The sequence below is a fragment of the Cervus elaphus genome, chromosome 33 (assembly GCF_910594005.1).
Source record: "Cervus elaphus chromosome 33, mCerEla1.1, whole genome shotgun sequence".
Lineage (NCBI taxonomy): Eukaryota > Metazoa > Chordata > Mammalia > Artiodactyla > Cervidae > Cervus > Cervus elaphus.
In genome coordinates, this window is record NC_057847.1 from 18,838,326 (window position 1) to 18,850,580 (window position 12,255).

The 12,255-nt window shown below is 39.0% G+C and overlaps 1 protein-coding gene across 1 annotated transcript in view; it reads left to right on the forward strand.

Annotated features, from left to right (window-relative positions):
• The window catches only part of CERKL (ceramide kinase like), a 128,718-nt gene that overhangs the window by 104,949 nt on the left and 11,514 nt on the right, over positions 1-12,255 (forward strand). Inside the window, exons 4-5 of the mRNA XM_043894058.1 lie at positions 687-750; positions 7,124-7,266. Of these exons, the coding sequence (XP_043749993.1) occupies positions 687-750; positions 7,124-7,266 (207 nt within the window). The remainder of the gene's footprint in view (positions 1-686; positions 751-7,123; positions 7,267-12,255) is intronic.

The window sequence follows — 12,255 nt, forward strand, 5'->3', positions numbered from 1 at the left end:
GTGTCCCAGTTTATCCCGTCTTCACTGGCATTTGCAATAGTGTATAGGGCATCGTGAGTGTAGAGACAGCGATAGGGAGTGACAGATTCATTTCCTCGGAGAGTCTGGGCTCTGGTGGGCCCATGCGCCACCCTCCTTGGCGCTGGGTCTGTTATCATTGGTGTTGGCTTGGCTTCCCATTTTCACATCCAACTCCTCCTCTTTTTAGTCTAGCAGTTCCAGACACACATTCTTCTAGTATGTAAATCTTACACTAACCTTTCAAGTAATTTATTCATGTAAGGTTGCCAAAGCGATTTAACATTGACTATCTGATGCCAGCTAATATGCCTTATTTTCAAAATACTGCTGCTCCTAGGCTTCTGATTTAAAGGAAATGTGTCTTATTTAGGGAACACTAAACTGACAGGCACCAAGATAAATTATCTAATGGGATATCCCCAAATGACTTATGTAGTTGGAATAAATATATGACCCTCTTTTACATAAAGCTATAAAACACATTGGGCAAGTAACACTTAATCCTCCTTGCCATGATTAAAATATAAATATTCAAGAATAAATCTTGCTTTACGACCTGACCATATGTTTAGCATATTATTTTGCCAAACCAAGTTAAAAAGTGTAGATCATTTATTTAAAACGTTTACCTTTTTCTGTTTTTTTTGTTTCCTCTTCTAATATAGTAACAGAATATGAAGGGCATGCCCTGTCACTACTCAAAGAATGTGAACTACAGGGATTTGATGGGTAGGTTGTGTTCTTCATCTACATATACCATAGAGCTTATGTTATTAAATATTTTCATTAGTTTTTAGCCACATATTTGGAACTTAGAGTTTTTAACTATTTGTGATGGATGTAGTGAGGCTGTATTTCATTCATATATGGGTAGTAACAGTTGATGATGATAATGTAATATGGCACAGTCATCTACCTCACAGGATTGTGCAAAGAAACACCAAAGGAGGGATGTGAATGTAAGTACCGGGAAGTTACCGTGTGCCACCTCATACTTACCTTATGAACATATATTTACATCTAGAGTTCTTAATTTTTGGCTTTAACCCTGTGAGTGTCTAGAAAAGCAATGATGGAAGATAATATATTGGTCATATGGCATAACTATACTATAATCCTCTTTTGCAAATGTATTGATGGTATTAATAGCTAACCCCAGGTTAATCTGGCTATGATTGAGTGTAAATATTTTATAAAAACAAATGCATTCTTTTCAGGATGAAAAAAGATGTGCTGGTTTTACTTATCTTCTATAATTTAGTGGCTACCAAATAAGTGTGTTATTCATAGTAGGCATTAGAAACTTGTTTGCAGTACATTGCTGGCATGTGTAGAAATTTTTCACTGGCATGAAAACATTGGAAACAAGGCAAGGGACATATATTTCAATTGACTTTTTAAAAATGTAGGTGAATCAATTTGCTAAAGTGCTGGATTGATGTACAAGACTAAAAGCCTATTCTTTTAGGGAAGATTTTTTGCAAGGGTGGATGTTTCAGAGTTTTAAAAGGTGGCAGGCATGTGAATTATTCTGTCACATGGTGGTGGCGGTGGGGGTGGGCAGCAGTAGACTCACAATATCAGGAAGGGCGTTTGGGTCTTTCAACTGTAGTGAAAGGCTTTACTCCTCCTGAAAAATTATTAGAATGTGTTAGAGAGGAAAGTAATGCAATTAGATTGTAGCATTACCAAGGTCAGCTTTCAGAAATCCTTAATATTTTGGGGTGAGGAAAAAATATTGAATGAAGAAGAAAGTTCGGTAAGTAAAACAATTTTTCAAAAAGGAATTTAATTGAAGGGAGTGAATCTAGATGGCAATGGTCTATAAATATTGAGCATGAAGGATATGAGGTAGGAGATTACTGCAGAGCCTTATACTTTGTGCTCGACAGGTTGATTAATAGGCTACATTTAGGAAATTACCTTGCAAGTATACAATTTAAGAGAAGTAATTGGGGGAATCATGCCTACCAGCTACCTACCTTAATTTGCTACATGGTCCTGAAACACAGCTTGTGAATGTATAAGAGATGTTGCATTGCAAATAAGTCCTTGCTTTAAAATATAGTTATATAATAAGAATAACAGATATTGTAGGTATTACACCTTGTCTTGCCTATTAACATTATGAAGCATTCGGGAAATGTGTTAGCTATAAATAAGGTCCATTGGTAATTAACTGTGCAAGGATCAAGAAGAATTTTGCAGAATGATGAAAAACTATAGCTTAAGTGCAATAGAATAATGTTTTCTCTTTACATGAACATACTTCTTATTTATTCCACATGGCAGGTGGTGTTATTTTGCAGTGTGGCACTACAAGATCTATAGATCCTTTAGTTATTACCTACATTTTTTTCCCCACCAAATAGTTTACCTAGCCATTATGTTAATTGAGCTCCAGTGATTTCACTCTATAGCATGCCAATTAATTTAGGATTTATAATAATTTAAAATTTCTTTTGGAAGTCTTCTGTTTCTAAGATCCTTTAAATAGTTAATTTGGTTTTTTTTTGAGTCCAGTTATTTCAACAGGAGCTAAAATGGTGGTTGGGATAACTATCTTAATAAAATGGTCATTTTAAGTCATTCTACTTAGAATTACATGGAAAGGCGTATATATGAGAACAGTGGAAACAGTTTCTGTAGGCACTTCCAGAGAACAATTCTCTAACAAGTAGAATTGTTTGAAAGTGGAACACACTACATTCATGAGCATCTTGTTCCTGAATCTGTTTGCGGAGTAGTTGTAGGAGTACTTTTTAAGAAATTGATATGAAAGACTCCAGGACAGGATGAGGTAACCCCAGGATTCTTCGGTATTTTGATGGAAGAGGGGCTCAACTTGAGCCTGAGGTATCTCTGCCTGTCTCTACTGGAGCCACTGATAGGGAGTGAGGAGGAAATCACCTAAAGGTTTTTAGACATAGACCAGAGATTAAGATCCTAGAGAGATTCTATGATATTATTCAGAAGCAAAATGCTTTAGTAAATAACGTTTAAGAAGATTATTAAGATTTTGAAATTTTTTTTTAATGAGTTGCTTATGTGTTTATGAAGACACATCGTGATATATTCCTAATGCCAGCAGGAATAGTGGATCCGTCCTCATGACAGCTGGTATGCAACTCCAGTGTGTCTGAGATCCACTGCTGGAGTTTGCAGGGGCGTCCATTTCTATGTATTGTGTGTTTTCAGTTCTGTCTGACTCTTTGCGACCGCATGGACTGTAGCCTGCGAGGCTCCTCTGTCCGTGGAATTCTCCAGGCAAGAATACTGGAGTGGGTAGGCGTTCTCTTCTCCAGAGGATCTTTCTGACCCAGGGATTGAACCTAGGTGTCCTGCATGCAGGCAGATTCTTTATCATCTGAGCCACCGAGGAAACCCTGTCAGTTCCCCTATTGCCTTCTCTATACTGGGCATGAACAGGAAGTTTTGTAAAGGCAAAGAGAAGAGTAATATCAGATGCATAGAGTTGAAGCAGAAACAGTTGCGTTTGTAAGTGTGAAAAGGGTTAAGCTAGTCTGTAGGTCTTACGCAGTTACACATATACTGTGTGTATTTAGGCTCTCAGTCATGTCTCTTTGTGATCCCATGGACTGCAGCCTGCCAGGCTCTTCTGTCCATGGAATTTTCCAGGCAAGATACATATACTAATATTTTATTATTTTGTTTCACAGCATTTTAAAACTTTAATTTGTTGAATTGGTTTTTTCCTTCATTTGATTTTATGAGAATCTAGGTATTATTTGGCTTACATTGACATTCTTTCACCACTGTGATATCTGTATTAGTAAGTAAGGTTAAAAAGTATCTCTTCTCAAAAAAAAAAAAATTAAGTTGAAAATCCAATAATAAACATTTTAATAATGATATGGGTTGATAGACAAATACACAAACACCCATTTAAACTTTTTATCACTTTTAATAAAGAGAAATGAGATATTAGCTCCCAATTGTCCTTTTCTAGGCAGCAAAGCTTTACTTTGGGTCAGGCATGAGAGAGTTTATTCTGAAAACACAAGGTGTACTACTTCTAAAGGGTTACATTTTAGGGTAGCTCTTAAGTGTGATTAAATGAACCCATTTTAAAAGGTTATTTTTTTTTTTGCCTTTTCTTTTAATAGCTAGACTCTTATGTTTATATTAAGTATATTCCCTAGGTTGGGTAACTATATCTCGAGATGATCTTAATGATCTAGTATTTGTCAACATAAGTAAGTTCTTTTCTCTTATTTACTTCCACAGTGATTCTACTGTTAAACTGATTTCCAAAATAATAAAACTCTCGTAAGGCTATTTTCATTGGGTCTTCTATGTAGGAAAGGAGTCTAATATATCAAATAGTGTAGTTCCTAAGACCAATTTGTCTTATTTCAAAATCTCATTCTATAACTTACCATGGTATGACCTTGGAACAGTTGCTTAGTCTTTTTATGTCTTACTTTCCTAATCTGTGAATTGGGAGTAAAAGTATATACTGTGTGTAGTTATTGTTCAAATTAAATAAATTAATACATGGAGAGTGCTGACAACATCTGATACATAGTAATTGTTCACTAAATGTTAGTTTATTATTGTAATTGTCATTTGTTTTAGTTTCAAAATATTTACCACAGAATGCCTTATGACAAAATTTCAAAGGTTTGTGTAGTAAAGCATGTTCCTATATGGGCTTCTCTGGTGTCTCAGTTAAGAATCTGCCTGTAATGCAGGAGACCTGGATTTGATCCCTGTTTCAGAAAGATCCCCTGGAGAAGGGAATGGCAAACCACTTCAGTATTCTTGTCTGGAGAATTCCCCGGACAGGAGAGCCTGGCTGGCTACAGTCCATGGAGTCACAAAGAGTTGGACATGACTGAGCACGTGTCCCGAGAAAGGCCCGTTTCTACTAACTCTAGGAATTAGAGTTAACATGTACACGGTGCTTTACCTAGATGCAGGATTCCAGGGGTCAAATGTTACCATACAATACAGAAGAGGCAAGTTATTAGTGCTAAGTTAGGTATGTTGGATGACTTTACCTGAGCTTTTTAGGCCACACACTCTTGTTTGCTGGACAGGCATAGAACTAGGAGTTAAGTCCACAAAATGCTTGAAAATCTGTCCGTAGAGGTTTTTGAAATCATACAGATAAGATTCAAATCAAACCTTGGCTTCCCTATTTATAAAGATGAGGCTAATGCTTATTTTATGGATTTTTTACGAATTTAATAGAAAAGAGCCAATATATTATATGACATGAAGTTGGCTTTCTCTGAATCAGTGGCTACATTGATGGCCGCTGGAATCAGTTCAGACACAAAATAATATCCCCAGCCAAACATGACCTGGGTCATATCCCGTATCCTAGAATTTCTCCAAATTAGGATGGAGCTTGGATTGCCCAGGCTATGTGCAGCCCTCACCCTGAACCCCACCTAGGTGCTGGGGCTGGAAGACTGAGAACACGGTGGAGGCAGCTGATGGAGTCAGTGTTCTCAGCCTCAGGGTGCACCAGCTTCTGGAGCTTCCTGAATTTAGGTAACCAGGAACCTCTGCTGATTATGCCTTGTAGGCTGTTCTGTTTGGCAAAAAGAGTTTTAAAATATATCGAATGCTAGTTGCTAATGTTTATAAATTAGGAGACTTACCCCCAAAGCAGGTCCTTTGGCTTCCCTAGAAAAATCAGAAGATGCGGTCCTCTAAGCCTGCCTCCTGGGTGATGCAGTGGGCTGGAGCCAAGAAACTGCTTCTCCCTTAGACGAGCAGACTCTTCTGCTGCAGGGCCTGGGAGGTCGTGGGGCATGGCGCCTGCTCTCAATAACACAGACTCTTTCCCTTTGGGTCAGTTGATGTGATTTTGATATTTAGTGTTACTGTTTTTTTAAATTTTTGGCTAGGCTGGGTTTTTGTTCCTGCGTGTGGGCTTCTCTCTAGTTTGGCGAGCCAGGACTGCTCTCTAATTGCAGTGTGCGGGCTTCTCTGTGGGGGCTTCCCTTCTGGCTCAGCACAGGCTCTAAGACACACGGGCTCAGGAACTGGGGCTCCTGGGCCCTCAAGCACAGGCTCAGTTGTTGTATCACACCGACTTAGTCACTCCGTGGTGTGTGGTGTCTCCCTGGATTAGGGATCACACCCATGTCTCCTGCACTGGCAGGTGGACTCCTCACCACTGAGCTGTCAGGGAAGCCCGCTATTTTACATCTTTTAAATACAAACGACTATGACAAAACCTCTGACATTCTATATGACTTTCATGGATTCCCACCTCACCCCTCCTGTAGTGTACTTATGGTGAGGTCCTAAAAAAATTATAGTACTGACTAGAGTCAAAGGCTAGTATCACTAATTTTAAAAGTGCAGTATCACAGTAGTATCCAAGAGATGAAAGCCAGTTCAGGTTCGCAATTGACATTTATAACTAATGATAATTAGTAGTTCCTTAAATTAAAGCTTTGTATTTTACATGATTTTTATTGCTGTCTTTTCAGAGCTATATTGAAAATTAGCAGGGTTTTATGCTTTGGCTTGTGTTAGTTAAATGAATTTCAATGACTTATTAACATAAGCAAAATAAAAATAATATGCTTTGGGATATTAACAAAGCAAAATTCAGGTCAGATATGAATTAACATGTTCAAGTATTTTGATGCCTCTTGAAAGTGAAAAGTGAAAGTGTTAGTCGCTCAATCGTGTCCGACTCTTTGTGACCCCATGGACTGTAGCCCACCAGACTCCTCTGTCCTTGGAATTCTCCAGACAAGAATACTGGAGTGGGTAGCCATTCCCTACTCCAGGGGATCTTCCTGACCCAGGGATTGAACCTGGGTCACCTGCATTGCAGGCAGATTCTTTACCATCTGAGCCACTCATCTGACTTTTAGACTGTATGTTTGAATATTTTTTGAGTTGAACCATAATAAAGTTCAACTAATGTCTTCTTGTGAAGTAAACTTTACCAGTGCAGTGCTAGTGTCTCTTACCCATTGACATATATTGAAATATTTGAAGCTATGAGTAATTATGCAAATATTAAGATTAATATTTTAAAGTCTAAATTTCACAAATTATTACCAGTTATTCTGATGTCATTCATTCTTTGACTCAATTTCTTTTCCAGTGTGGTATGTGTTGGTGGAGATGGATCTGCCAGTGAAGTAGCCCATGCTTTGCTTCTTAGAGCCCAGAAGAATGCGGGCTTGGAAACAGACAGCATCCTGACTCCGGTTGGAGCCCAGCTTCCACTTGGTGTGATACCAGCAGGCAAGGGAGGGCCCATGGATTTGCCAAGTGAACCCTCTCCCCCATCTCTTTCTGTATTACTCTGTAACCTAGGCAGCATCATATAGAGTTAAATGCACAGACTTTGAGTATGAAAGACCCACGCTTGGCATCTCCACTAGCACATGTGAGATGGTGCCCAAGTTATTTAATTTCTTTGAGCCTTATTTCTCTAAATAGGAGAGAGAGAACACACATGATACCCCCTTCATTATGAGGTTATTATGGTATTAAATTAGAAGTATATGTGCAGAGTTTAATATAGTTAAGCAAACAACAAATGGGACAATTATTCTACCTTCCCATATAAAGGTTTAATCATCACACTGTTCCAGATATGAAATTTCAAAATAGGGCCCCTCCAGTCAAGCTGCTTATAATTCCATATGGGATAAAAATGTAGTAACTCAGTTCCTGTAATTGAAATATAAACAGATAAGTTTGAGAATGCCATAAGGATTCATCCTGACTGCTGTATCTCCAGCAGCTAGAACAGAATGTGACACCATGAACGCTTAATGAAGTTTAAGTGAGTAAATGTAAAGAAATTATAGAGCAAGTGGCACTTGAACTGGACCTAAAAATAGGTAGGATCTGGCCTGAAAGGTAGGATTAAGTTATTTTCTTGGCTGCAAAAGTAACAACTGGCAAGGCAAAATCCAGGAATGCAAAAGAAAAGACCACAGGCCATTTGTTGGGTGGTTCTGGTGTCAAAATGGGTCTAAACTTTGGTGACTTCTGGATGCCACAGGAAAGGGTCTGAATTGCTGTTAGGGAACAATGGGAGGTTCAGACAAGGGAGCAACCTTCTGGGAACCTGTTCTAGGAATAAGCCTGATTAGGGGAAGGGAGGAAAAGAAAGTGGAAGTGAGTTAGGGAGAGCAGCCAGAGCAACACTGGCATCTGGAACAGACAACAGCATCTTTTGCAGGTTTGTTATATTAATTGAGTCCTTCCTCCCAAATTATTATTGAAACAAACAATAGTGGAAAAGGTGATATTTTTTCATTTTAAAACATCACGTATTATCATCTCTATAAGAAGAGTGGAAACAATTAGAGTTGACCCTTGATCAATTTACAGTTGGCCCTTCTTTTCTCTGCATTCTCAAATTCAACCCACTGTGAGTAGTGAAGTACTATAGTATTCACTATGGAGGGCTTCCCTCGTTGCTCAGTCGGTAAAGAATCTGCCAGTAAGGCAGGAGACTCGGGGTCGATTCCTGGGTTGGGAAGATTCCCTGGAGAAGGGAATGGCAACCCTCTGCATTATTCTTGCCTGGAGAATCCAATGGACAGGGGAGCCTGGCAGGCTGCAGTTCATGGAGTAAAAAGAGTCAGACACGACTTAGTGACCAAACCACCACCACCATAGTATTCACAGGGCTTCCCTGGTGGTTCAGCAGTAAAGAATTCTCCTGCAGTTTGGAACTGCAGGAGATGTGGCTTCCATCCCTGGGTCAGGAGGATCCCCTGGAAGAAGGCACAGCAACTCACTCCAGTATTCTTGCCTGGAGAATCCCATGAACAGAGGCGCCTGGCAGGCTGTCGTCCATAAGGTCGCAGAGAGTCAGGCACAGCTGAAGCAACTTAGCGCAGCATGGCGTAGTATCCACAACTGAAAAATATCCATGTCTAAGTGAATCCACTCCCTCCAAACCATGTTGTTCAAGGGTCAATTGTGTTGTTTCCTATGAAAGTAGAAAACAATGCACATGGTTGAAAAAGAAATCAACTTTCTATCCATTCAATAACCAGAGTCATTTAGTATGGATTTTAGTATATTTGTATTATCAATCGACAAAGAACACGAGACATACCAATGCTCTTTTAGAGTAATAAGTCCTTCATAAAAACAATAATTTAAAAGGAGAGGGATATAGGGGTATGTCCTCATGATCATAAAACCTGTTAAGAAAAATCTGTGAAAATAAACCCTTTAGGTAGACAATAACAAAATGCATCAACTCAGAAAGATGCATTGGAACCACACTTTGACCCTTCCATGTCATTGTAGGAGTATGTCTATAATGGTGGAACTTTCCCAACCTTTTCCTTTGGGCAGAGTGGATATGCTTAGCTCACTGTTTCTTTTCCATAGTACTTACACCCTTGAGGTCACTCATTCACTGCTGTGCATCAAAAGTGGAAGGATGGGTGTCCCCACAGGTATGCATTTGACATCAAGTGAATAGCGAGCTGGAAACAATTGTGGTTATGCTTACTTTTTAATATGCAACTCAGATTTTATAGAGGAATAGCATTGAGTTTTATTATCATCATACTTTTTAAGCATATCTCTGATTTTGAGAGCATTTTCCAGATTACAGTGGATATGTATTGATAGAAATGGCATTTGAATACTTTTTGTTTAGAAGATACAGCTTGTTGCCAAAACTTTAGTGGTTGTGTAGTAGTTCCAGCTTATGGATTGCATCTAATAGGAGGCAATCATGTGCAGGATGTAATTAATATGAGGACTCTATGTCTGGTCCGGGCTTTGTAGAGACTGGGAGCAAGAGCTAGGCAGGAAGTTTCTAAGCTGAATGCAGAAGACAGTCTGCCTTTGAAGCCATTTGCCTCCTGGAGAGAGACACCCAGAGGGAGAGTGTTTAGTAAATTACTCCACTGAGCCAACAGACTAAACCGCTGAATTATGGTCAGACTCAGATGGATCAGATGTGGGGAAGCCTGCATTTGAACTGCTGGCCATTAGCAGTGGTGTTTGTTGCTATGGCAACTGGTGCTAAGGAACTATACAGAGAGATTCCGATTAAAGGGATGAGGGGGAGGATAGAGAAAAAAGCCAAAGAGGACATAAAAATAAAAAAGCAATCCAGTTGATGTAAAACAAGGCTCAATCCACATACTGATGACTAGGAACCATATATTCCTATGGAATTCATAAATAAATTCATGCATTCCAATTAATTTAAGGAGAATAAAATATTGCCAAGGGACTGTTAATTTCTATGATATTTTAGGCAAAGAACCGAAGTGTAGGTGCAGTTTTCATGAGAATTTTAGATATGCTTGACTAGGAAGTCATTACATCACATTTATCTGTTTGGATGTGGGAGACATTAATGGCTTTATGAATATTCATGATATCTGGTTAATTAAGTTAATTGTTCTGCAGAAGTGCTTGCACTTCCAAGGACAATTTTTTTTTCTTTTTGCCTCTGTAGTTTCTGCCTGGTTCTTCCATCAGTCATGCGTTACATGATCTGCTGCTTCTGTCCTTACTCGCGGGATGTGGCACATTTTAGCAGATTTGGGGAGGCGGCAGTGAGTAAAGTTGCTGGTAGTGTTAAGAAAAACAACTTTTCAGGCTAATTAAAATGTTTACCTTGAGGCAGAACATTTATAGCTTTTGTGAGAATGCTAAAATTACATAGTTTTTATTTATGTGAGCAGCATGTTCTTTTGGCATGTAGATATCTTTTTGGATGGATCACATTTTGTTTCAGGAAATTATACTCTTTTAGATTATTCAAACAAAAATATGAAGCAATCTACAGTTTTATAATTTTACATCTACTTTCTTCATGAACTTTCCTCTTAAATTCAGAGTGTTAAAAAAAAAGTTCTTCAGGATTAAGGTACAGATTAAGCAGAGTAGGAGATGACTAAAATGATTTCCTGACTTCTGGTCATATCTGTAATCTCTGCCAGGTTCAATGGAATTAAAGGGACGTGGCAAAGCTGCAAAGCTGGAGCAGACATAGAAATAAAAAGCAATCTCTATCTTTCTAAGAGGATTTGTGCTTGGGCATACTTAGCACACTTCAAACTCAAGGGAATAAATGGTCTTTATTTTTCTTGAGTCATGATATGTGTCATTCTCTACTGCACATGACAACGTTACATTATGTTTTTAAATAGTCTTTCTAGAGGAATGCTTTTATGGCCTGCTCCTAATTAACCATGGTAATGGAGGAAGTGTGTTTCATGGAGTACAGTTTCATCAGTACAATAATCCACTGATAATCTTAAATATCTCACTCTAATTATGTAGCCTCCTCCAAAACCTTCAACATAAATCTGGTTGGAAAGTAAAATAGATTGATTTGTTTTTGCTCCCCCACAACCCTGCTCCACCTAGTCCAGATTAATTAGCAATTAGATGGCCAAAGGCAGCCTATAGAGTGTCAAAGGATAATTGGAAAGGCCTAGGTGATTGACAGCTGGTAAAGATCCACTGAGGAACAGATTTCTGGACCACTTTTCTCAGACCTTAGAGTGCATACAAGTCACCTGGAAAACTTGCTGAGACATGGACATCTGGGCCCCACTCCTAGCTACTCCCTTCCCATCGGTTGTAGGTGGAACCTAGAAATTTCCCTTTTTAACAAGCTCTAGTATTGTTGCCTGGAGAATCCCAGGGATGGCAGAGCCTGGTGGGCTGCCATCTGTAGGGTCGCACAGAGTCGGGCACGACTGAAGCGATGCAGCAGCAGCAGCAGGTAATGTTGATGCAGGTGATCCTTGAACCATAAATTCTGGAGAAGGGCCTCTCCATATATTATACATAACCTGAAGATCTTATAAAATGCAGACTATGACTTATTAGGCATGGAGTGGGCCCTCACAATCAACATTGTAATAAACATGGAGATGTGGCCATTGCTGTTAGATTATAGGAGGTATTTTGAGTAACAAGGGTCAGAACAAAACTACCTTCTGATGAATCAGTTAAAACCAGTTTACCAGTTGGTCAAGGTGGACATTTCTTTGCATGGGTATCATTAGAGGTCTGAAAAGCTAAATGTTTAGGTAGGTACCTCACGATTATTATTGCATTGTTTGATAATGGCTGCACTGCCTCAACTTCTTCAACTGAGAACCCAAGCATATATCCCAAGGTGACAAATCAAAGGGATTACATATGACCGCACAAGAAAGTTCCAGATTAGCAGGGCCAGGGGACTAGTGTTTGTCTCAATAGCTATAATGTGTGCGCGCTTAGTCA